The sequence below is a fragment of the Symphodus melops genome, assembly GCF_947650265.1.
Source record: "Symphodus melops genome assembly, chromosome: 1".
Lineage (NCBI taxonomy): Eukaryota > Metazoa > Chordata > Actinopteri > Labriformes > Labridae > Symphodus > Symphodus melops.
In genome coordinates this window covers 31,935,030-31,961,880 of record NC_136691.1, presented here as the reverse complement: position 1 = coordinate 31,961,880, position 26,851 = coordinate 31,935,030, and the positions used below count along the sequence as shown (strand labels likewise).

Sequence of the window (26,851 nt, the reverse complement as noted above, 5' to 3'; positions counted from 1 at the left end):
ATTGTATTATTTTGTTAGACCTTGTGTGTAAATTGTGCAATTTTAAACAAAAGTACACAACCAGGGAAAAACTATGAACAAACGCAATATTGTGCGTGTATACATACATACACACACACACACACATATATATATATATTATATAAATAAAGTAACAAATTACACTGATCATTGTCTTTCAAAAATGGATAACAAAACAGAAAAATAATTCTTCCTGACAGATGTGTCATTAGGTCGACATGATTTATGAATTTGAGCTTTATTGTTAATAAATGAGGGACACAGAGACATTTGCACTTGCAGGCGTTTTAAAATCATAAACAGCAAAAAGAAACATTTTTGTACAGGGGTGAAAAAGTGCGTTCATTATTTCCTCTCGTTTCTCACAGAGACAGAATATGGTTCAATAGACTGCTGGCAGCTTCATCAGTGACACACTGAACATGACTCCTGCATCCTGACACACACATGTATTCAGCAGATGAAACCGCACATGGCAGAAAGACAATGGTCACTCCCTGGATGCAGGTTTCCTTTATGTGACTGATTATGTTCTGCAGACAACATATATGCTTCACATTGTGTGCATATTTCTGGGATACATACAATTACAGAAATTAAAATGTAAAGCAACAAAAACTGACCAACTGCTCCAGAAACTCAACAATGCAGTTCAACAGCAGGCATGCAGATTCCCTGGGCTTCCTCCAAAGTCAAAATGAACTTTATTAAATATGTTCAGACTCATCACACTGAGGGGGGAAAAAGGACAAACGAGGGACAAGCTGAGGCGGACACATGTAAGGATTATGCACCATGACAATGATCATAAATACTGTAAACTGGTCACATCAAACCATTTACATCCACTGATTTATAAAGTTCTCAAAGCATACAGTATGTACATACTTCTATGTATAAATAGACATGTGGAATGTACTTTCATTTACATTAGCAAAGGCAGGTAAAGGTAGAGAGATGTCCTCCAGTCGTTTACAAAAGGGGCCCCTTCTTTCTTCACATTGTTATTGTTGAACTCTGAGTGGACAAACATGGCGTGAATCGTTCTCATTCGGGGTAGAGGAAACAAAATAACAGAGTTATTACATCAGTTGTATAAAGAGACCTCACAGAGGTAGCCCCTCCTCTGCGTATCTGAGATAAGGTCTACTGGTTAAATGTTTTGGGTTACAGATGGTTCAGGGCTGCTGGAAGGCTTGATTCATACCTATAACAGTCAAATGGCCGAGCAGGAAGGATTCATATCTCCTTTTTTTTTTATACATGTGCTGTTGAACCAAAGCCAGACCAATTTAAAGTATCGAAGTTAACATACTCTTTCTGCATTCACAACACAGTAGTGTTACATAAAACATCCACCAGGGGGCACTGAAGAGTGTTCTGATATGTTCTGTCCAGCAGGAGTCTTGGTCCAAGTTTCCGATGAACACCATTAAAACGCTTGGCTTAAGGGTGGATGAATGTAGAACACAGTAAAATGAAACACAGGCCGTCACATCCTAGCACTGGTGTTGACCTCAGGGCTCAGATAATGATGTTTTCAAAGATGTGAGGAAACATGATGAAAAGGTAACTGAGAGAAATCAAGTTTCCTTGAGTGACTCGATTGATTATGTGAACTTCAACACAGTTACCAGAATTTTTTATTATCAACCACTGAGGGATCGAGGGTTGGAGGTGAACAGAAAGGCCGCCTGGGATTCCTTAAACTGTGAGAAAAGCTTCATCGTTACACTGATTTCTTTACCGACAGAGTGATGTGAACATGCATTCTCTCTTTGTAGTATGAAAGTGACACTTTTATGACTAATTCAAATAGAAATGATTCAGTTCCTTAAAGGTCACATATTTTTCTCATTTTCATCAAGTCTAATTGAGTGTCAGAGCTCCTCTTCAACATGTGTGTAAAGTGTGTTATAAATCCACTCTGATCCTGTGTTTGATCATGTCTATAAACCCCTCTATTTCAGCCCTGATCAGAACAGGCTGTTTCTGTGTCTGCAGCTTTAAATATGTAAATGAGCTGTGTCTGACCACGCCCCCTCTCTGGAAGGGATCAGGTGGCTCGAGCTTTCTCGCTCCATGTCCCATTGTTTATGGTGAGAAGGCAGACTCAGAGGGCAGAACAAACACACAGCTGTGGGAGTGTCATACACCTGGGGGAGGGGCTACTTCCCTTTGTGATGTCATGAAGGGAAAATCTACAAACTGCCTTTTTTTAACACAAATTTTCTGAAAAGAGGAGCAGGCTAAAGACGGAGAGGATGGACTTTTCTCATCATTGGAGGGTTTGCAGACAGATCACATTAGTGATAGAGAAACATGGTGAAGTGTATTTTGCAGAATATTTAACTTTTAAATTAAAAATAAAGTGACTGTTTTTTTCTAGACTGTTGGCTCTTTACGTGGACTACAAAATATCCGTCCTGCGTCTTAGGTCTGGGAGGAAATATGATACTCAAGTATCGATGATGTGTGTGTTTGTTGACCATCTTTACCATGTGGTCAAAAGTCCATCTACCTTCACTATTAAAGAGAAAACATCTCCAATTTAAAACCCACTACTGATTATGAAGAGGCCTTTATGCCTACTTCCCACCATGTGCAGCAGAAAACAACAGTCCCTCCCACACACACACAGCCAACAGTGGAGGCCTGTTCAAAGTTTAAAGCTAGAATCCGGCTCAGAGATGGGATCCACAGAGGAAGGACTCCTCCCCCCCTCCTGGAGGTGGTCTTTAGTTCCTGTCTCTCCATCACCTGAGCTCTTTGAGCTGCTCATCAGCTCCAGTGAGTGGAAGAGCCTGAGACTGAAGGCCGGATGGCACCCTTTGGAGAAGGTTTGGATCCAAACCAGGACATCTAGAGCAGCAAACACACCAGTAGTAAAGTTAGTTTACAGTAAAAACCAGCTTCAATGAGAGAACGTGGGACTCATTTCATTTTAAAGAGACTCGAACGGTTTCATCTTGTTATGTTAACAAAATAAGACTGAAATCTATTTTATAGATTCCTAACTTAAATTTCTGAGGAGATTGGATCGATCCTTTCTGATGCATTCCAGGTAGTCGGGAAATTTGAAAGCTGATTCTCTGTGACACAGGGTCCAGCAGATTTGCAGCTCAAAGTCAAATGTTGGATCTGTAATTGATTGTTAGCTGCACCTTTATGCAGATATCTGTTCATAAAGATCAATAAATCAGTGCGAGGATTAAAGCACAGATTAAAAGTTCTGCCTGTTTTTTTGCTGTCCAGGTGCACTTTTGTTTTTCCTGCACCCCTAAAAGCCTGCTGAGAGGTAATCATTCAACACAGCTCGCACTCTAAATGTGCTACAAACAGAAACAAACACATTTCATCTTCTACGTAGAATCTGTAATTAAAGAGGAATGAAACACAAACCTTGTACTCTAGAGTTTGTTTCAGCATGTCCTCTTCCTCCCGAGTGAAGTTCAGCAGCACAGAAACGGCTCGTATCAGCTGGAACGCCTGATGGTGAGACAGAGACTCATTCAGACTGGTTCGGTGAGGCCAAACAAACAGCAGGAGGAGCTGGACTCACCTCAGCCTCCCTGGATGACATAAACTTGAGGACCACGTGTTTCAGATACTCAAAGTTGATTTCCCGCGAGTCGTTGAGGTCCGATGTGTTGGTCACTGTGGTGTTGGAGGTCGGCGGGCTCGGCGACGATGTCGGCGGCGGGTCCAAACAAAGCCTCTCTGGTTTTTCCGCTCTGCTCTCAGGCGCCTTCTCCTTTCCTTCTGCTTCGGGTTCAGGTTTCAGCTTCTGCAGAATGAAACACAAATCCATTATTCATCTTCTTTAAAACCCAGAAAGCACAAAGACAACGACCCGTGTTCAGCATGGGACAATCACATGTAATCCTCCTGCAGTCGTTTGGATAGAGAGGAGTGATGAGGCGCTAATTGAACTTAGTAACAGGAAGGATGTGCATCATCTTTAAAGTGTCTTTTTTAACCATCTCTAAAAGATGAGTGGATGCCTTCATGAGAGCCACAGCGTCTCACCAGTTCCTTTTGCAGCGTCCTCTTCAGTTCTGCAAGTCTCTGTTGCAGCTGCTTGATGGTCTGCGAGGAAAAAAAACAAACAAACAGCAATGTTGATTTTTCACTCGGGATGTTTGGTGAGTCTGTGAAGGGAGCTTCAAAGATCACTGACCCTGTTCTTGTCACTCAGCTGCTGTTCCAGCTCTCTGTTGACTTTCTGCAGGTGATCCAGATCGTCCACCGTCACGCTGCCGTTCTGATCCTCCTCACACACTTCAGGAGTGTTCAGCTGCTCCGTCAGAGTCTCCACCTCCACCTCCAGGTACGAGATCTGGAGACCAATTTAAAAAGAACAAAGCTGACACTTTATTCAGCTCTCGGACTAACTTTAGAATGACACAGAGGACGTGATGAGACAATCAGAGAGACCGCCATCTTGTCTTTCATCTTGTTTGAGGAATCATCTCCAGAAATGTTTTGATTTATTTCTCTCTCTCTGAAGATCGAACACAGAAGAAAGATATCAGCCAACATATCGGAATTAGACTTTTCTCCCCGATATTTACAGACAGTCTATACTGTCAGACGAGGGGGGGGGGGCAAAAGTCTATTTGCAAACTGTTTTGATTGATTTTAATTTATTCATTGAATTTCCCTCGGTATCAATAAAGTACCTACCTACCTACCTACCTACCTACCTATCTACCTACCTACCTATCTATCTATCTATCTATCTAAAATAACTGAGTGCCTGTACTGTCTCTCTCTGTGTGCAAAACTGAAGCTTCTCACGGCTTCATTTGAAAAATGTTCCCGTACAGCTGCTTGCTGCTGAACTCTGATAATGAACGGAATATCGAGCAGAACTTTTCAAAACACAAGGCGCAGTCGTCGTGTTCTAGTCTGTGCGTGGACATATTGAGCAGATTAAATGAAATGAATCTTTCAGGAGTGTGTCTGTGCCGCCGCTCACCCTGGCCTGGTAGCCATCCTGCTGCTGCGTCAGGCTGAGCAGCTGGGAGTCTTTGTCCAGCTCCATGTGCTCCATCTGAGCCCGCTGCCGCTCCACCTCCTGCTGCAGCTGGAGCAGGGAGTCCTGCCGAAGCTGCACCTCTGAGACGCACACAACACAAACATGTGAGTGATGGATCAAAGACAGCATGAGGTAGACCACCAGTAAGCTGTGACAGGCCATGATGGTTATTATTTATTTTTCTTCCACATATATGCCCAGGTTAAAAACACCTGCATGCTCCTTTAAATTCTCAGCGGTAAATAATAATAAAATGATGTCAGTTTTTAAGCTTTCTTTGGGGTGTGAGGTTTGCATGTGTCGATGTACCCTCCTGAAGTCTCCGGATGCTTTGCTCTCTCTCTGCCAGCTTGTCGTTGACGGAGGACACTTCCTGCTGCGACGCCTGAAGAGACGAGGTCATCTCGGCAACCTGACGACGAGCAAAAGTCAGGCACTGTCAATCACATGACTCACGCTTTTATACCCACACACACACACACAACTTGTCTTATCATGTACAAGTGAAGAGTGAACAGATGGGGATAATAAACTGCTGGGATGATGTGAGTCAGCATGTCAGAGCACACACACCTGTGTTTGGAGCTCCTCCTTCTGTCTTCTGGAGTCCTCGAGAGCTTTGGCTATTTCTGTGCTCACCGTCTGCCGGCTGATCAGCTCCGCCTGGAGGAACACAGCGAGACAGAGACGAGACTGAGGACAGAAGCAGGCTTCGTACTATCTCACTGACATGATGTGACGTCCAACTGAAAGAAGGCGGGACATAACTCCTCAGAGTGCACTTCAGGTTTGTGTGGAGTAAGGAAGCTGCATTATCATTATTATTACATCATCTCTGACATCATGCAGTGTGTGTTATTGTCCTTCTCTTACCTGTTGTGTAAAATCAATCATTTTAAAAACATATGTATTATTTGGTTTAAGCCGTGTCAACAATGATTTTATAATGTAGTGTAAAGTACGTTCTGCTGTCAGGAGTGTTTCTTTCTTGTCCTTTGTAAGGTGGAGTTTTATCGTTTGTCTTCTTGCGTCACTTATATTTGAGACTACAGAGAAAATCAGGTGCAGCCATCTTTTCTCTTTGTCTTTTGTCCCGACTAAATAAAATACATGGATTGAAAATGAAGTAAATATAAAAGATATCCCAAAGCAGCCGCCTGCAGGAAGTCCCATATGTGGGACAAAGATTTTAGAAGTGTGTGTAAATGTACCCTGCACTGCTCCAGCTCTTCTGCCTGCGTCCTCAGGTTGGAGTCGGACTCGTCCATCTGTTTGTTCAGATCGGCCTGACACACACGAGCAGGGAGAGCAGAGTGTTAGTCATACGACAGCTGGCCTCCAGCAGAGATCTACAGAGATGTAAGTCAGTGAACACAACACACCAGGCGCTCCTGCAGCGTCTGTCTCTCTGTCTGTAGAGAGGCGACGCTCTCCTCCAGCCGGCGGCTCTTTTCCTGACTCTGCTGCTCCAACAAACGCAGCTGCTGATCCAGGAAGGCTTTCTCTGCAACCCACTCTCCTTCCTGATCCGATCACACACAAACACACATGGTTAAACACGAGCACACACACATCCAGGTGGCTTTCTTTGCCCGCACAGAACTGGGAAAAAAAGGGCCTTCGTCCATTGTGCACCTTCCTTTAAATCCAGGCTGAGAACACCTGAGACAACCTCCTCCTCCTCCTGTTACTGTTTGGATCATTTGAAATGCTGTCTGTTTGTTGTGAGTGGAAAAAGAGGTTTTTAACCTCAGTGGGACTTTCCTGGATAAATAAAGGTTAAATAAAAATAAAATCCAGGTTGTCTCCATGCTAACTACAATCTGGGCTGTTTAACACCAACATATATCTTTGATGTCTTATAAACAGGTTTAAGACATATACAGCTTTCTTTATTAAAGGAAGAATGGGAGACTTTGAGCTCCAGCCCGAAACCAAAACAAGCCTGAGCTCTCCTCCAGCGACACTCAGCTCCACCCCGCCTGCACTCACGTTCACACGCAGGAGTCATCAATCAGGACCCATCATAATTAACCAGCAGTTCTGTGTCCTCCACTGTTGTGTTAGCAGGCTAACGTTAGCAGACTTTGAACATTGAGATATAAAGTCAAGTCCATCACATTAAAACCCGGCTGATCAAAGTGCTGTACGATGCATTCAGAGATCACAACATCCACAGCAACACAACAGACGATGTGATCGAAGAAATAAAGACTCAAACACTAACATTTAATGTTCTTCTTCTTCTCTCTGGTCCTCGACTCAAACAGCTTTATACTCAAGGCCGTCCATGTAAACATGATGTAAACACAGCTCTGACAACAACACAGCTGACTGACTCACACGTCTCACTCAGAGACATTTACAGAGGACACTGGACCTGAGCTGGTTTATTGTGCACAGTGTTGCATTGTGATGATCGAGTACGCTGAAGTTGTCTTCTCGACAGTCTGCACATCAGCCAGTGTGTCGTCACATCAGTTAATAATAATAATAATAATAATAATATTAAGTCCTCGCTGTGCTCTCGTCCTCCTGTGTTTCACTTGGACGTCAGGCTCTTAGTTAATGTCCTTCATAATGACTAACAAACACCCAGTGTGCTACTCATTAGCATGTTAGTTAATGCTGACTAACTACTGTGAGCTTCATTTAAAGTGTCAGCCTGACTCTGTGCTGTTGGAACACACACACACACACACACACACACACACACACACACACACACACACACACACACACACACACACACACACACACACACACACACACACACACACACACACACACACACACACACACACACACACACACACACACACACACACACACACACACACACACACACACACACACACACACACACACACACACACACACACACACACACACGTTTACCCTGCTACTCACCATCTTCTCCACCTGCTGCTGTTTCTCCGTCACCTGCTGCTCGGCCCGCTTCACTCTCTCTCCACACTCCGACACTTGCTGCTCCAGATCAGCGATCTGCAGCAGAAAACGTGAAAATGACAGAGTGTAACTAAAGCTCGACTCTGTAGACATGCAGGTCAGTGTGTGTGCAGGTCACAGGACGCCATGAGTTTAGGATCCATTTAAAGCCTCCTAGTTTACTTTGTTCAACATCAGTGAACCAGTCAAGATGAAACAAGAAGAGGACGTTTCCACCATGACCTCACCCCACAAAACAAACACCTTCCTGTTTCAAACTGGTGAGTGTAACGTTGGCTGGGCGTGTGCGTGCCTACCTGAGCGTCTGTTCGCTCTCTGTACGCTCGGGACGAGTCGTCTTTGTGTCGGAGCAGAGTCTGCAGCTCACTGACGCTGCAGCTCATCCTTGAAACCTGCAACAAACACAGAGGAGACTTCTGCAACACTCACAAACAAACTTGTGTTCACCATGTTTCATTTCTTGGAGCGCTTCCACACCTACAGGTCGTTTGCTTTGGTCTGAGTGGTGGACCTCTCTGTCACGCTGTTGTGTGTTCAGACAGGGAACACAACATGTGCTGAGTGAGCAGAAGGCTCTAATTGGTCAGAAAGGGAAATCCTGGAAGTAAACAAAGACTCGTTTCCTCCAGCCTGGCTGTGGCCGACCCAGAACACTTTCAAAATGGCCGACCTGCATGGACTGATGTCGCTGTCGTGGTCAGTTTTGACATTGTTTACATTTATCACTGGAGGGGAAGCATACAGTCTGAAAAGGATGCGTTTGTGTGCTGGAGTCGTTGAAGGAGCAGGTTAATGAACGGGCTCAGGACGCTGCGTGGAGCGGCTGCTGCTTTAATTCTTCAACAGTGCAATGCTTCCTGCAGTGAGGTCACACACACACACGTGTGGAGCTGTTTGGCTCTCAGCAGGGTTCAACTGACGGCCTCGGAGAAAACGCACTAACTGTTCAAACTGAGTCCATTTGGACTGAACAGGTTCGAGAACATGAGCTTCTCTGTTTAAATGTATGCTGGGATTTTAAATCTGCTTCTAAAGAGTCTATATGATGCTCACATTTTCACTTCTGTATCAAAGCATCTACACTGCTGCTGTGAGGCGCTGCTGGAGCGGCGGTTAGTGCACGCGCCCCATATGTGGAGGCCATAGTCCTCGACGTGGGCGGCCCAGGTTCTCTCTCTCTCTCTCTCTCTTCTTAACTCTCCAATAATTCAGATAAATGTGTGACTTCTCAGCAGTGATCAGACGTGTCGTCAGTGGTGAGCAGAGGCCAGTGTTTACCTGAGTCTCCAGAGAGGAAACGGTGTCAGCGTGATTGGTCCGGACTTCCAGCAGCTCTGCTCGAGTCTCCTCCAGACTTCGCTCCACGCTCGACTTCTACAAACAGACAACATTGGCTCCCAGTGATTCTCCTGACACTAGACTTCAGTAAATACATGTAAACAGACGCACACTTTCTACACTTTCTAACAGCTGTGATGGCAATTTTTTTTTAACCAACTAAGGATCGAAAGCTTTTAATGAAATGATTGACAGCTGGAACAGCCTGGAAAAATGCCATCTCATAAATAATTGTACAGTTTTGCATGAAGGAACTAAAGCACTTAAGAGACTGAGGCAGGTGATCATTTTAAACAGATAAAGATCACTTCCCCAACATGTCATATAATAATCAATAAGTGTTTCAAGTATTTGTCGTCCTGTTTCAGCAGAGCTAAAAGTTAAAGAAGCAAAACTGAAAACACATTTTTTACACTGTTATACTGTGACTGTGTCCTCTGACTGAACCCTTTCATCAGAGCCCTGCTCTGCTCGGACCGTCCCCACCTCCTGCAGAAGCTCCTGCAGATGTTCATCCTGGCTCAGGTTCCCCTGCAGCCGCCTCTCCAGAGACGTCACTTTCTTCTGAAGCTCCGCCAACACGCGCTCTTTGTCCTCCTCCATGACGGCGGCCTGATGACGGCGAGAGAACGCATGACACCTGTGACGTGACTACGTGCCATCCTCCTGACCGCTGCAGACACTTTGTACACGCTCTCAATCTGGATGATGTTGATGACTTGATATTTTACCTTTTGGTGTTGCAGCTTCAGGGCGTCGTGTTCAGTCTGTAAATCGAGGAGGGACCTCTCTAAAGTCGACACGATACTCTGAGACTGAAAAACAAACGTTTGGTAAACTCCTTTAATCGCAGAGCTTGAAGGAGCATTTTTGAAGGCGTGGTGAGGAATAATCGAGGCACGGCGAGTCGTCTCGTGCCGAGCACTGACCTTCTGGAAGTCTTCAGAGACCTGCTGGATCACTGACTGGAGCTCCTGGCATCGGCCCTCCAGCTCGCTGACCTTCTTGTCGGCCTCCTCTCGGAGCAGCAGCAGCTCCTCTCTAACACAAACACGCTTGTCTTTAGATCTTCACAGTTTGACGTTTCCGTCCAACAGAAAGTCAGACTGCAGACTGTTTCAAAGCAGCATGAATGAAGGACTTCTTACCGTTCGATTTCAAACTCAGAGTTCAGTCTGCTGCTCTCCTCGTGCTGCCGTTCCAGAGATCGCAGTTTCCCACGAGCCTCAGACAGCCCTCGCTTCGCTGACTGAACCTCGGCCTCCTTCTGTTGGAGCTCCTGCTCCCGCTGGCTCAGCTGCTCCTCCTTCTTCAACAGCTGACCAACAAGAAAAGGAAATGCAGGAACCTTTAAGAAAATGAGCTTCACTGAAGTGCTGCTATGGAGCCAGGTAGTTTAGTGTTTAAAGGAGATCCATTCTGCCCATCCAGATTACGTACGACGAATGATCTGATGTCCATACTAAACCCCGGCTGATGTACAGTTGTTAGCGTATTTAAGATAGGATAAAATAATCCTTTATTCATCTCGCAAGCGACGAGATTTACAGAGTTACAGCAGCAAAGCAGGATAGCAGAAGAAAATCACAAAGTGCAAGAAATAAAAAAAATATTAAAAAAATATTAAAGTGTAGAAAAAATATGCATCGAAAATAATTAAAGAGTTAGTAAAATATGCATTAAAAAAAGGAACAACACGTCCCTGCTGCTCTAAAAGAGACATTACGAGACACTTTGTGAGACTTGGCCAGAACCTTACGCCCCCCCCCTTCAAGGCCACGCCCAACCTGACACTCACTGTCAAACGTCCCTGTGACTGCAGACAGAGCTGTCCAATAGGAGGAAAGTGGCCATGTGGGGAGGGAGGTCTTAAAGAGACAGCAGCTGAAATGATGGATTTACTGACGCCAGTGTTGGATCAATAAGTAGATTTTTGAGCTGCACATCTGGCGACTCTAAAGGAGTCCCAGACCGACATTATCAACAGCTAAAGTGGGAATAACAGATCTCCTTTAAAGAAAACCTCCTACCCTGTTCCTCAAAAAAAGGAAGTAGGAAACGACTTTTCTGTTTGGAGTCCAACACGTACGCACCATGTGTTTAACTTTAGCGAGCTCCTGCTGCTGAAAACCCTCCAGCTCATCCAAGTCATCTCTTTTCTGGAAGAGTGCGAAGCTTTGCTCCATCATCTCTTCTAGTCGGGCTGACAGGGCAGCCTTCTCCTACACAGACACAACAGTTTCATTAAAGGGTGTGTGTGTGCACGTTTCAATGAAAAGCAATCTGAAACATAGAGGTGTGTTTGTGCAGATCCAAACTCTCCCCCCCTCACACAGACTCATCTGCACTTGGTTTGTTTTTAAACGTTTTCATTGCCTGTTGTCTGTTTTCTACACTCGTTCAGCCAAATGCTCAGTTTACTCCCAACTCAGCAGGAAACAGACAGAAACATTCCCCCTCCATCTTCTGTCTCTGTGTCACCAACTACTGCTGCCTCTTTCAAATGTTCATGATAACAAAGAATGCTGCTGCTGCAGCAGCAGCAGCAGCAGCAGCTCGGTCCACAGAGAGCAGAGCTTTAAGTCCCACTGGAAACTGGTGCCAGTTCACTTCCTGAGCTCTGTGTGTGCGTGTGTGCGTGTGTGTGTAGCATGTTCAACAACAGTGTAACATTGAATTTCTCCTCACGTGATCAATAAAGTTTATCTTCTTCAAAAGTATGAACAATTAGCACTCAGGTGTCTCAGTGTAGTAGCTGACAGGTACGTCTCATTTCTCGGGCTATCAACATGTGCCATGTGTCATGTGACATGCCATGTGTCATGTGACATGTCATGTGACATGTGTCACCACACAAACACCAGACTAGCAGAAATCAAATCCACGCTGGGCTCAAAGCAGAGATCAGCCGATCACTTTCACGCCAACATCACATGACCATCATGAAACCATGAGGCTGTGTGACTCTTTGAAACTCCACAAACACACACAGCTGCAGAGCACAGGAGAATAAGCATGTTACACGTTTCCTCTGACTTTTTCTGCTTTGCTCTGATAATAAACTGTGTGTTATCTGACGGATGATCTACAGTGAGTACATCTGATCTCATCTCTGTCCTGTCGACGTTGTGGTCCAGCATGTTCACTGTTTTTGTTTGGTCCCCACTAGGCTTTGATCAGGCAGCAGTCGGAGAAGGTATTCGAGGTCAGCAGACACGGATGTACAGACTAACCTGTTCGACCGCTTCCATCTTTTCCATCCATTCCTGTGGAGAAAGGAACGGGGTGAGGACACAGTCTGCACAGAGCAATCCAGTACGTACACGTCAAGTCAAGTCAAGTCTCTCACCTGCTCCTTCTTCTCCAGAGCCACAGCCATCCCCTCCGTCAGCTTGGCCCTGCTGGCTTGGTGCGACTCGTTCTGGTCTTGTAGTTTCTTTATGGACACTGGGCGGTGAGAGGGAGAGAGCAGAGGGGGAGAAAAAAAGGGGAAAAGATGGAAACCACACAGAGAGGTTTCAATGCATCCAGTAAGAACAGGGCTGTTAATAAGCAGACAGAGTTGAGCCGTTAGTAGCTGTGAAACGTTCCTGATTCAGGAGAGCGATCGTCCCAGAGGCAGAGGCAAGCAGGGCACGGGAATTGAACTACAGGTCGTGAAAGCTAGATCATCGCTGCAGGATCAGGAAAGAATAGAAACAAAGAAAAATCCACCCTGGACTCTTTTTGTCTCCACTGTCGAGTAAAGATCGGGACCAGCTGAATATAACGTCGTCAACAGTGTCATGTGGCTCTACTGTCTCTCTGTCTAGTTGGACTGTTTTCACGCTTGCACTCTCGCTCCCAGGCGCCTTCACAAACAGCTCACAGTGTCATCACAACCCAGAGACCTGTGCCACAGTCGTCCTCCGCTCGTATTTACTGCCTCAGTTCATGGAGCGCAGAGCGGGGACTTGAGGGCGGCAGAAGCTCAGTCCGTGGGGACTTGGCTTAGGAACTCAGAGGGTCACCAGTTCAAATCCCGGTGAGGACTAAATTTGGAAATTTGTCAGGTAGCTGGAGAGTTGCCAGACCACTTCCTGAGCACTGCCGGGGTGCCCTTGAGCTTGAGGAAGGTACCGAATCCCCCCCCCCCCGCCCAACAGCTCTGGAGCGCCTGTCTCTCTGACGTCTCTCCGTCAGTGCATGTCCATAGGATCCTGTGCATGAGTATGCCTATTAGTGTTGCATGTCAAACAGTGAAAACACCTCCGAGGATCAATATAGTTCAACAATAATAACAATATTAATAATAAAAACTCAGTGTAGCTGTTCCACAGTGATAAGACGCTGTTCTTCCAATGAGCAGCAGAGAGGTGAACCTTTCAGCACTTCATCAGAGAGGGAGATCTACAGCTGCCTTTTTCATGTGAGTGAATCCTATCTGCTGTATTTCTTGTTCAGATCTCGTGCACCAACTTTAACTCCTTAATAGTTGGACACCTTAATGACAATCACCTTAATCACTCCTGGTTTCACCTTATTGTTTTGGACACTTAATGCTAATCACTGCTCCTTTATGTTGCTGAGCACTTTAATGGCCCAGTCTGCATCCCTGCATTGACTGCTTAACGACTGTACTCACACCTCTGGCACTACCTCAAACACCTCTGTACATACACATGTAACTAGTTTCTAGAAGGTCAGCACTTTGTTTCTAAGGCTCTTTAACTGTTTACAGGTCTCTTTTAACCAACACATGTTTTTCTCTCCTTCACAGGTTATGTACATTTATGCTATATAAGCATAATTCTATTTTTTTAATGCTAATGCTAACTGCACAGGTTTAACCTTTACTCTTAGTCACATAGGGGCTGCTAAATCTTGTTTGGGGGATTATTGTATACAGAGGGGAGGGGGGACAGCGGGTGTGTATTGTAACTAATGTCTTGTGTCCTGCCTGTCTGTATACTGCTACTGGATGCCTTGAATTTCCCTCGGGATCAATAATGTGTCTATCTATCTATCGATCGATCGATCTATCTAACACTGTGACAACTATCAGATGTGGCTTTCACACACACAGCAGGGTGTGGACGGAGGCAGCAGGAATGATATTGTAACGTATCTCCTGCTCAACCTTAAAGATCCAGTCAAGCAGATCGTCCACCCAGCGCTGATGATGTCACACAGACCTCAGCAGCCAGACAAACCCGACCGTCCAGCCTGCGTCACAGCCGTGTTTAAATAAAGGGCGTGCCACTAAACCCAGTCTGCGAGGCTACAACAGCGAGTGGATGCAGGACGTTTCATGCAGGTGTGAGTGTGAAACAGGGCGGGCGCGCCGACAGCACAACAGATAACAGAGACAAAAGTGAACATCAAATTAAAGTGTGTGAAATGTCTGAGGGTGGATTTTTAGATTGAGAAGGAAAAAAAGCGCAGAGCTGCCCAAAGCTAATCTCTAAAACTCATAATATTAGATGATCTGATGAGCTGATGATGCTACAGCAGCGGAGAGACAGGAGAGAGGAGAAAGAAGCTGATTGGAGGAGAGTAAAGGTACGTACAATCCTGATGCTTTTCTAATGCAATTTCAAGCTTGTCCTTGGTCTTCTGCATAATTCGCAGCTGCTCAGCGTAGTCTAGTGTCGGGAAGTAGGGCGACAGGACGGGGGTATCAACAGCACACACACACACACACACACACACACACACACAGATAAACACACAGGAAGGAGGGACAGACAGGTGACGGTAAAGGGAGGGAGGGAGGGAGGGAGGGAGGGAGGGGAGAAAGTGAACAAAGAAGAGGGAGAAAGCAAAAGGGAAAAACATGATTGAGAAATAATGGAAGGCAGAACTGCACACGGGTCTGAAGGCTGCAGGAAGACGAGCCACCTGAAACCTGATCTAGGGCTGCAACGTCACGTCACGCCACCTGAAGCAGCTCTGAGACGGAGTAGAGAAAAAGACAGAAAGCTATTCATATTTAGAATATCTTCAGAGGTTTCCCCTCTGATTGTGTTTCTGTTTTAATCAGCCTTTGAAACATCCTCGCTCGCTGAGAGTCCTCACTCCTCCCGAGTGTGGTCAAGTCCTAAACAAACGGATGTAAAGCGCGGTAACAGGAAGTCTCCAGGCTGACCGCTGTGCTCGTCATGGCGGCCTTCAGCCCGCCGTCGACAGTGCTTCAGATTTTAAACTTGAACTGAGAAACGTAAATAAGGACGTTATGAATAAGTTACGACCACAGATGACGTCAGCCGTCTCGTTCCTGCAGGAGGCTCATCTTCAGCAGCCGCCATGTTGGAAAATCCTGTCTCAGCCGAACTTTCAGTCAACTGAACGGCAGGCTGAGAGCCGCAGCTGAGGCGGGATTTAAACCTCTTAACGCACCGTTACATCGCCACCCGCCTGTCAATCAGGTCAGCTCCACCCCTACATATTAACGACACGCATCTTTTTTCCCAATGGAGCCCTGCACAGAGTGAGTGCACACGTTTATTCATGCTCTTCTAGCTGTGCTGTGTTTGGGACTTCCTGTGTTCCTGGAGTCAACCTCAAGCCGACACTCGACACACTTCCTCATCGGCTTCATGTTTCCAGCTGTTTAACTTCTAAAAGCAGACGGGACAAACCCGTGTGTCATGTTTAAAGAGTGAGCGCTGACACACACTGATAACAGCTACAGTGAAGCCGTGTGTGTGAGACGACACCCTGAATCTCTCCTGTCAGACTGATGGGAATAATCCGGACAGTCCACCTCCAGCCAATGAGAGGGGGGGGGTGAGGTTTCTGTCTCCAAGCTGATAACGGACCTTTGTGATGAAGGCTCAGAGTTGAGTGGATGATAGTGTTGTTCTTTGATGCTTCATTCATACCTGTCAGTTTGGCCTCCAGCTTCCGTATCTGATCGTTCCTCCTGATCAGCTGGGCCGGCAGGTCGTCCCTGGAGCTGCTGCCGTCCGATGCCTGAGGACACGAACACAGAGGACAAAGTGGAATTTAAATCTAAAGCACAGGAGTCGTATGTCCCTGACAAGAAAGACTGGGGACGAGTGAAGTTTGAAATCACAGTAAGAAGGTCTGACAACAGGCTCTGTGGCGCCAACGCCGTCTGTGGCCTTCAGGTTACAGTCTCCCATGGAGGTGAGGGTTTGAATCTCCTGATTTTGGGGGGGGGGGTGGCAGTCGCTCAGTCTGTAGGGACTTGAGTTGAGAACCGGAGGGTTGCCAGTTCAAATCCCAGTGCAGACCAAATCTGGAAATTGGTATGGTAGCTGGAGAGGTGCCAATTCACTCCCTCAGCACTGCCAGGGTGCCATCGAGCAAGGAACCGAACCCTCCCCCCCAGCTCAAATCAGAAACCCCCTCACTCGATCCTTTAGTGCGTGTGTAGAGGATCCTGTGTGTGTGTGTGTGTGTGTGTGTGTGTGTGTGTGTGTGTGTACTTCAGCATGTGTGTGTGTGTGAACAGCAGAAAGTCAAACAACATTTCTCCTCACGTGGTTAATAAATAAATCGTCTCATTGAATGAGACGCTCGACTCTTCACAAGCGTTGAACGTGGACGCAGGAAGTTCAGCTGACTCAAAGCGCTCCATCAGCTGTAACGCTGTTCAGCAACTTCACTGAATTATTCAGCCGAGTGAAACTGAGACATGAGGCCGGCCTCGGGAGCTTTGGATTGGAGCCGCTTAGCTGCACTCAGCGGAGCTTCAGCACAGATATTGATTTCCTTTAACAGTGAGGACAAAACACTTCTGTTGAAACAATGCGCCAAAGATGGACAGAAAACTACGGAAAAATATCCCAGCATGCAGTGCAGAAGAATCAGGTGAAGAGAACGACACATGAGCTTTACTAGAGAGTGAATCGAGTTCTGTCGCCGTGGAGACCGTAACATAAGATGCTCTGTATATACCCAGCAGGAGCACCAGCCACACGTTGTCATGACCGAGCCCTGCCGGACTGATCCAATCAGACACATTCACACTCTTTACACTGATGAACATAATTCAATTAAATGCAGACACTGAGGAGTTGAGACAAACCCTTCACTCTCTTTATGCAGCATTCACATCAAATGAACATGTGTAAACAGTCCGTGAAACATTCGTCCTGCAGCCATGTTCACGTCTGTTCTGTGTGTGTGGGTGCAGACGTGTGACGCAGCGTCAGCATCGACAGGAGCGCTTACTGTTAGTGTCTAAACTCTGCTCCTTCTGTCCATCCCCTCTCCACACAACTCCTGAGCACGTTTACAAAGACTGTCCACTTTATTGGTTTCGGCTGCTCTAATAGATCATTGTGATTTGCAAACTTCAGAAACTGAGAAAACTAATGCTGAAGTAAGAATAGCAGTGAGCGTATGAAGGAGTACTTACAAAGTCGTCCCCCGAGTCCGCTCCCACCGAGGTTATGGACTCCTTGCTGATCGTGCGTGGTATACGAACGCCGCTCCTCGGGGCTGTGGCCGCCTCCTCGGCGATCTTCTTCTTCAACTTGGCAAACATCGTCTTTCCTTTCAGCGTCTCTTCGTGAGTGCAATCTGCAGTTTGTGGAGAGAAAGTAGCTTCACCCGACGCATTGAGTTTAAACGCTCCACGCTCTCAGGACGAGCCACGTCCTCACGCCGCAACCGTCCACACCCGCTCGTACGGCTGCTTCCATCACGTTACATCTACAAGACAAAGAGGTCAAGAGGTCAAATGCAGAGCTCAATCACTTCATCTATCACTTAACACACATTTATTCTGTAGGCTCGACAATCTACAATTCAATTAGCAGACGCTTTCAAATCAGGCAGTAAGTCCAACACGAGCGAGCGGCTGTGTGGAGCTCTTTGAATATGAAAGTCTCTCTATCATCAACATCGACAGCTGATCTTGTGATTTCTATTCAGCATCAAAACTCCTCCTAAACATCGTCTTCATCATCAAGTGCGTAGGTGTTCATAAAAGAGCTGGGTCTTTTTCTTTTTCCTAAAGGACCACCCCGTAACCTCACACACATATTTGGGGACATCTTACTGTCTTAAAAATCTTTAAGAGATCAACTGAAACATGTTTTCACAGACAGAGCCGGCCCAAGGCATAAGCGAACTAAGCGCTTTCTTAGGGCCCTGCAGCCACTAGGGGGCCCCCAAGAGCACTGTCGTGCAGTGAGCACTGTACGACCAAAGCACAAGCACATATCCTTCAGGTGCAGAAAAAAGAAAGTGGAAGAGGAGAAAAAGATGCCAAGATAAAGGTATGTTTGCATGACCTGGTGATGAAACGTTTATCAGAGAGATGTGGAGCCGTAATTAACAAATTAACCAGCGAGTTTAAAAACTGTGAGTAATTTTCTGGGGTTGCTGGTGGCACAGTGGAACTGCTCGTGTCTCTATTTATTGCACAGTCTTCGCGTGGGCGGCCCGGTTTCGTTCCGGGTAGTGGCGGTCGGTCCCACATGTCTCTCACCACTTTCCGACTCTATCCACGACTCTTTTCTGCAATAAAGGCTGTAAAACGACCAAAAATAAATCTGAAATAAATACATTTTTAAAAAAGAGCAAAATGTATTTTTTAACTGGCCGTTCAAAGAGCAAAATATTCATGCCAAAGGTATTTAACTTTGATAGACTGTGCTCTCTCTGTAAAAAGTGAATATTAAATAATAACAATTAGCGAAAAATAAAAACAGTTAGTTTAAGACTAATATGTACAAGACTGATGAGATAAGATGACTTTTACAGTAAATACAAAGCTTTATCACCTGGAACGTTCAACCCCAGGCCACGCTTGGAGCTGAATGTTTTACATTTTGAACAGTTTGGGCACCCTGGACATCATTCATTGGTATTATTTATGTTCTCAACTGGGCCACCAACATGTCTTTATAAATTACATGTCATAAGTAAAGACATGCCAGGCTGACAAGAGGATAATGTAAACAACACTGACAGAGCCACATGGAGTTTATAATAGGTGTGTGAATGATCAACAATCAATATTATTGGCTGAAATAGAGGGCCCCAAAATCAAATTTTGCTGAGGGCCCCATGGAGGCTTGGGCTGGCTCTGTTCATAGAGGATGGTCATGACTGATCTTACACTTCCTGTTTTACTTTGTTTTATTGTGGGACAGTCTGTATCCCGTCTGCTCTCGTCATGCTTCTTTGGTTATGTTTTCACAAGTCAATTGTAGAGTTTGAGGGTTTTTTAAGATCCTTCCTATAAAAATAAACATTAAATTAATAAAACAGTCCATTTGTTTCCCACATTTATACGATAACATGACCTTCAGATGCAATCTTTGATACATATATCTGATAAATAAAAGTAGCTTTCAGAAAACAATATGTGACGTCACTGACCCTATGTCCATATTTACATAAAGTCTATAACACTTAAAACCAGCAGCAGGGCTCTGGAAAGGACTGGGCTGCTGAGATACTCCCAACATTATCACATGTTGTTTTCTGTACAAATATAAAACCCTGACACTGCTTTCAATTGTCACTATAAGATCTACATACTGCTCCTTTAACACACAGTTCATAAGTGACATTTAAAGACAGAGCAGCAGTGTGTTTGAGGAGTGAGTTAGCTCCGTCTGTTCTGTCTTCATTGTTCAGAAACGTAAAAGTGCTCTGTCAGATTATGATGTGACAGCCAGCTAAGCAGCAGCTAGCTCCTACAGTAACAACAATGAGAGTTAACACCGCCGGGTGAGGCGACCTGGCGTTAGCTAAAGTCGCCTGTTGTCTTACCGTCTTGTCTTCGGTGACACGTCGACAGGACGTCCACCTGTCCTCTGAGCACAGAGCAGCTGCTGTAGCGTCGCTGACAGTCGATGTTAATTCTTTGAGTACTGTCTTCTTCTCGTCTGTCAGGTTAGCTCCTGCTGCTAGTTGGTGAGCTACACGTAATCACCCCAACAGAGACGATTGACGACGTCACATCAGCGTGCATGCTGATTGGCTAGAAGAAATCGAGAACCCGGTGTACAGTCTATGGTCTGAGCCATAGACTGTAAAAATAAGCCGACAACATGCGCCACCTACAGGCCAGAAGAGCAATGCAGACAAGCTGGTGCAGATTTTTAATTTTCCTTTTTTCCTATAATGTCTGTGTGTAATCAAATGTATGAAATCTTAAAGCTATATGCCTGGTATTGTTTTATCTCTATTGTATTCCGCTTGCTTAATTTTCCACTTTTTGCCATTTTTGCCAAGTACACGCCTGTTTTTGAGCTTTTGTAGCAAAACATGCTATGTTAATATTATGTTTAAGTACAGCATAGATACATTATTATTATGACAACATGTCTTGAGTGTCTGCAATGTTCATTGTTCTGAACCTCTTCAGAATCAGAACTGGGTTTTATTTCAGAGTGCATTAAAACATCCAAGGAAATGAACTGGTGGTTCTTTGCTTACTGATGAAAAATAATGAAGGAAAATGGAAACTATGAAGAACAGAAGAAGCAACTAATCCCATTCATACACATTTATACACTGCTGATGAAGCAGCATGAGGTTGTGTCTTGCCCAAGGAGACTGCAGGAGCTGGGGATCGAACCCCCAACCTAAGACGACCCACTCTACCAACTGAACCACAGTCACTGCCATTTCCCCTTGTACTTGTATGCTCAGTAAGTGTATGCATTTCTTTACTTCTGAGGCCTCATGGCCTGCTGGCTCAGGTAACAGGCAGTTTTTAAACCTGTTTTTTTTCCAGATAAGAAAACTCCCAGCCATAACATCTTAATGATGTTTTTTACCCATTAAATATTCTAACTTCAAGTACAACCAATTAGACATTTTTATATTTCTTTATTTAAAAACTGTATTGACACACACACACACACACACAGGAATAATTACAAGAAAAGGTTCAAATCTGGCAACAACAGAAAGTCTTTTTTAGGTACTTCAGGGTTAATCATACAGAAAACAAAAGGTAAGTGCTGTACATAAACTCTCAGGTTTTCATCATGTGGAATCACATAATAACAGGAAGTCTAGAAGTCGATTGAAGTGTGCACGATCAGGCGGGATTCTTGCTTTTGTACAGTGCTTTGTTATTATACACCTAAATGTAATGGAATACATCAATATAACAAAATAAAACATTTCATACAGCACTGCAGGTTTCATGTTTCTGAAACAGAGAAGTGCAGTGATTCTTAACTTTAAGGTAGAATTCTGATTCATTATAACAAACCACTTTTAGGGTCTGCTGACTTCAATGTCAATTCAATCCTTCTTTTCAAACATTCAATAACAGCAATAATACTGCCGAGCAAACATCCTTCGCTGCACATATATCTGTGATTGGAGCTGCAGAGCGATAGGCTTTAATACCTGCAGTGTGGGAATACAGACAGTTGGCACTAATAAACACACTGTAATCTAAATGTTCTATACAAAATGTATATGAGTTCACAAGTGCTAATGCTGCTGTTGAGCGCGGTATCTGTGCCATGAACAAAACGCTGCTTGTTTTTTGAAGCTTTACAGGAAATAAGGTGTCGTGGTTCGGGGTGGAATGACCCTCTCCGAGTCAGGCACTGCTCTGAACAGCTTGGGCTCTCTCGTGTTTGCATCTTTGAAGACCATAATGGATGCGATGTTGCCGCAGCGGTAGCAGTAGTTGGGAGCCGACCACACCGTGACCAGCTTCTCGTCAAACATGAACTTGTAGCCTTCGTGCACGAGTTGATGCGCCCTGCAGATCAGCTTCAGGTTGTTGATGTGAACAAACTGGAGGACGTTGTGAAGACGGAGGTGGGCAGAGAAAAAGAGAAAGATGGCAAACGTTTAAGAGATGAAGCCAAAGAGATGACACAACATGTTACTTTTCTTTTCTTCTGCGGCCACAAAGGTTCATTGAACTGTAATAGGCGTCTGTCAAAAGGCTCTGTGGCCTGCATACAAATATTAAGAGCCTGTTTCAACAGACTGCCTTTGTTTGTTTTTTTTGCTCTGGTAGCAACCACCACCTTCGTTTCAGAGTGCTTCTCACCGGCTCTTTCTGTTACTGCGACTTTCGCTTCCTTCTGTAGTGGACCCAGCTCTGGCAGCTTTATCCTCAAACATTCCTCTCCACCGTATTTAATATAAGAACTCACCCGCACTGTTCTGTGACCGGTCGGTGAAGGAGAAGTTCTGATGACCAGGATGGAAGTGTAACAAAAGTAGAATGATTTTCAACTTAGATCTGTGAGCGCAGCAACAAAAACAGCTGACACAGGAGGCTCTGCGCTGAAATTGCATGCATGGATTTTGGATAGAAAGATGCTGCCAGTGCAAAAAACAAACAAACCCAGAAGTGGACACAGGCTTTAATGTCGTCTAAAGTCAAAAAACCCAGACACGCTGGGGCTCAGTTTTGATAACAAATATCAACCTGGTTGTTATTACACGGCTGTAGTCCTTCAAGCAGGCGGCCCAGGTTCAAACCCAACCTATGCATCCTTTCCCACATGTCATTCCGCACTCTCTTTGTCCCTCCGTCCACAGTCCTATCTCAAAGTAAAGAACAAAAAGTCCCAAAAGGACTGTAAGCATCTGCTGAATCTATCTGACCCCGTGTTTTAACCTGACTTCTATCTGGGTTTGAGTGGACAGTATCTGAGGAGGTTTGTAGGGGCTTCATCAGAGTGCCACCTGCTGGGGGTTTCTGGAAATGCTGATATAGACACTGTAGCTGTGATGTCATCAGTGAAACTGTGAGTGGTCACTATCTGAATCTACCGTGAAGAACCAAAGTAAATCTGTCACACGTCACTGTGCTTCAGTGAATACTGTGGACTCTCGTGGATGATTTGAGCTAAACGGCAGCAGTGCGCTGTACCTCATTGGTGACCTTCGCACCGAACAGCCATCCGGCTCCTCGGGGACTGATGGCCCAGGTGTCCACGTCTTCAGGGTCCGACCACACCAGATCACAAAACGCTCCTTTATGGGGGATCTCCTGGTTCCGCTCAATGGTTCGGATTTGGTCGAGCGTTTTGATGTCTGGGGAGAGGCCTCCGTGGACACACAGGATCTGCTCGTCCATCAGCTGACAGATACACCAAGGAGAGAGAACCGCACTCATATGACTCATATAAAGCAGATGTTACATAACAGCAGCACATGAGATCACTGATGATGAGGTCAGAGAAATGCACAGAGTCTATATATCTCATTCATCCTTCACATCTATTAAAACAGCTACTGAAGGAAGTTATTGCAACAGGAACAACTAGTCTGAATGTGTAATTACATGCACGTGATGTCAGGCCAATGGCATTAGAAAGTGTTGGACATTGGACTATTTATGAGATTTATGTTTTATTGTTAGATATATGTTTCTGCTGAAAAGTAAGAGTGCTCTGGTTTTCCTCATGACGTCCTCCAGCTGCTCGGCCTGACCTCCCCGTGACTCACAGAGTTTGCTGATGGAAGGCTGGTGACGAATTGGGTTGGGAGCTGGTCAGCCAATGGAGGGATTCAGGAGCTCATACTGTCCTGTTAAACGACTTCCTTTGAACTGACATCAGAGTGACCTCACGCTACGAGAGCCATACTGTTCCCATAGTGACAGATAAGCCACATTATAAACCACATCCTGTTCTCGGTTTCAAAAGGAACGCAAAATCAGAGAGGACATGACACATTCAGCTCAGCAAGCAGAAGATGTAGTCTGTCCAATTTAAAGCAGATATCAAACAGATCATGGGGCCGTCGGAGCTCAGAGTGTGGCAAGGTGTCGAGAACGAACAGGGAGACAGGGAGGCGTGTGATTGGTTCATCAGATTGGTACCTCATGGCAGACATTGGTCAAAGTTTTTACAGGCTTACAGCTGCTACAGATGATGGAGTTTCTTTTTCAGATAAGATAAGTTATTAATGTCTGTCAGGACTTAAAGACAATTTCAACCAAAATCTTAAAAAGTGAAAAATGACCAACCGTGCCAATAAGTGTGTCACCTTTATAAATTGGCATATTCTGTTTGATCATTCCCTTATTATAAATAAACTTTATTACAGGCTCTAAGCCCAATAGGCAGACATACAACATATATTTAAAAAAAATAAAAAATTCTCTCCCCAGTCTCATAAACCCACTACATCCGGGATTTTTTCGTTTTAATGTTTATTTTATTGATGTAATTTTAACTTTGCTTTTATATATATCATCTGTTTTTATCTCTTTGCTTTGTACGGTGACCTTGAGAGTTTTGAAAGGCGCCTTTAAATAAAATGCATTATTATCGTTGCAGGCTGAATTTCTGTCTTTAATCAGGTCACATCCTCGATCGTCTCACATCTTTACTCGCTACACATGAACACACTGACGCTTCACACCATACTCACAGCGGCGACTGTCAACATGTCAAACACTTTGGTGCAGTAACGCCAGGCATTTGCATTCCCATACTTGGTCTGGCACTCATCTGTAAAACAAAACAAAGAACCCTCTTATTTCATACGGCGGGCTGTGATTACTGTCCAGGAAGTGAGGCTTGTTTACAGCAGCACTAACGCATGCTGATTGAATCAGTCCTCACCGTAAAAGCCGTACACCTGGGTGATCTGTCTGCTCTCATGGTTTCCACGTAGAAGCGTAATGCGGTCAGGCCATTTGGCTTTCAGCACCAGCAGATAGGTGAACGTCTCCAAACTGTAATAACCTCGATCGACAAAATCCCCCTACAGACGAGACAGGTTACTAACCATCACTACATGATTGAACATGTAGTTAAAAGTTACTTCTGTGGATATACAAACCATGAATATGTAATTTGTGTCTGGAACCTGGCCGCCGGTTCGGAAGAGTTCACAAAGATCGTAAAACTAAGACGGAGACAGAAAGAGAAAGACGGGTTGGATGTTGGTGTGATTGTATTTGAGAAGAACAGAAGCATCAATAAAACAGCATCTAAAGTGCAAACCAAGTGACGGTGAATCAAGTGTTTTACCTGTCCATGGATGTCACCACAGACTGTCACAGGAGTAGAAACAGGCTGCACGTTGGACTCCTCCAGCAGGAGGTCACACACGTAGTCACATAACCTCTGTTAACAGACACAAAGCACGCAGGTTCAGAACGCTCTTTAATCACAGCAGAACCATCCACTTTGAGTCAATTAAGAGAATCCTGTTCTGCTTCTGAAACATCGCTCAGACATTTTACATTCTGGTGATACTTGTTACATGTCAGAGTGTGTGTGTGTGTGTGTGGGGGGGGGGGGGGGTTGGATCCACCTGTAAGGACTTAGATTTGGGAACCGGATGGTCGTCGGTTCGGGTCTGGAAGTTGATCTAGGTGCTGAAGCGGTGTCAGGTCATGTCCAGATTACTGTTGCACTTCCTGTTTATGTGTAACAGCCTTACTCTGACACCCCTCCATTATGGCATGTCCACAGATCCTGTTTATGTGTGTGTATTTCAGGCCTATATGGATGAATAACATGTTGCTCAATAACAAAGTGTAAAGCAGAATATCGCCCCCCCCCCCCGGTTTAGGAATCATTTTACTGCTTTAAATAATGATCAGATGTTGTAGCAGCAGGTCAAATTAACACCATCACTGCCAATTTGGTGTTGAAAACTTGAAGAGCGGACCTTGATCAACCTGAGTCAAACTATTTTACAGTGTGGTGAAAACAGTCACATGAAGGATCAAAGAGTGAGCATAAGCAAAGGAGAATATGCAACAAGTCAACAGTATCACACACGAGTCCAGATGGAAACAGTCCCATTATACATGACTATCTTTTTAATGTTCATCACCCTTTGAGCTTCTCCTCTGAAGCTGCAGTGTTGAACTCAGGAAACAAACAGTTAAAGAGTCATTCAGATGACAGTCTGATTCTCATAAACAGGCTTCATTAAAAAGACTGTCTGTGTCGTGTTATAGCGAGTCCTGATTGTTTACATCAGTCAACTGTCATCATAACAGTCTGCCTAATTTTGTTGCTATGGTGATCCAGTAACTTAACATTAGATAGCGTTGACGTGTCAAAGAGGGCCAACCTGAGAAGTGATTGTCATTTTGTATGCTGGCTTGCTTTTCGATGTTGTTGACATTTAAAGAAACGCTCGGGATGAAGTCAGGACGAGCTAGCCGATGCTATCGCTAGCTAATTACGTCGTTACAACTTGAAACAGCTACTAGCCAGTTCTAAGGTTATCACACAAACAAAAGAAACAACACAAACATTTTTTTGTAGCCACAGTTACCTTGAGATCATTTTCTGGGAGGTATTTACACTGCTTTGCAATCTCAGCGTATTTATCCAAATCTAGAGGCGCCATTATTCTCCTGTCGTCATGTGCAACTTCCTGCAACACGCTTCAGACGATGGTGCATTCAGGGACCCTCGGACGGTCTCGTTTTAACACTCTGGAAGTGATTCTCCCCAGAACGTAAGTGTTTATCAAACTAGAAAAGCGAATCTAAAGCATTAGTTCTGTTGTGTTTTATTTGCTCCGATAATTCAAGCAGATGTCTTTATTGTA

The 26,851-nt window shown here is 44.9% G+C and overlaps 2 protein-coding genes across 4 annotated transcripts; both read right to left on the bottom strand.

Moving 5' to 3' along the window:
* Positions 1–224: 224 nt before the first annotated feature.
* On the bottom strand, positions 225–20,301 carry golga1 (golgin A1). 3 transcript variants are annotated; one of them, XM_079343905.1, is made up of 24 exons: positions 20,108–20,301; positions 17,739–18,034; positions 16,234–16,324; positions 14,920–14,994; positions 12,720–12,817; positions 12,604–12,636; positions 11,464–11,592; positions 10,519–10,688; positions 10,300–10,411; positions 10,102–10,185; positions 9,857–9,982; positions 9,311–9,406; positions 8,329–8,424; positions 7,973–8,068; positions 6,445–6,585; positions 6,274–6,348; positions 5,636–5,725; positions 5,372–5,474; positions 5,003–5,142; positions 4,202–4,360; positions 4,051–4,110; positions 3,584–3,808; positions 3,424–3,510; positions 225–2,883 (listed from the first exon to the last, which is right to left on the bottom strand). In XM_079343905.1, exons 2-24 carry the CDS (start codon positions 17,865–17,867, stop codon positions 2,803–2,805), a joined length of 2,496 nt encoding a protein of 831 aa, XP_079200031.1. In that variant the 5' UTR covers positions 17,868–18,034; positions 20,108–20,301; the 3' UTR covers positions 225–2,802. The 3 variants fall into 3 exon arrangements, with proteins under 3 accessions (XP_079200031.1, XP_079200033.1, XP_079200032.1); XM_079343907.1 differs by lacking the exon at positions 11,464–11,592; XM_079343906.1 differs by lacking the exon at positions 14,920–14,994.
* Positions 20,302–21,152: 851 nt separating this feature from the next.
* On the bottom strand, positions 21,153–26,709 carry LOC306824607 (serine/threonine-protein phosphatase 6 catalytic subunit). The gene is made up of 7 exons (XM_079344792.1): positions 26,573–26,709; positions 25,309–25,404; positions 25,118–25,183; positions 24,898–25,039; positions 24,704–24,783; positions 23,196–23,405; positions 21,153–22,102 (listed from the first exon to the last, which is right to left on the bottom strand). Exons 1-7 carry the CDS (start codon positions 26,645–26,647, stop codon positions 21,854–21,856), a joined length of 918 nt encoding a protein of 305 aa, XP_079200918.1. The 5' UTR covers positions 26,648–26,709; the 3' UTR covers positions 21,153–21,853.
* Between the last annotated feature and the right edge of the window lie 142 nt (positions 26,710–26,851).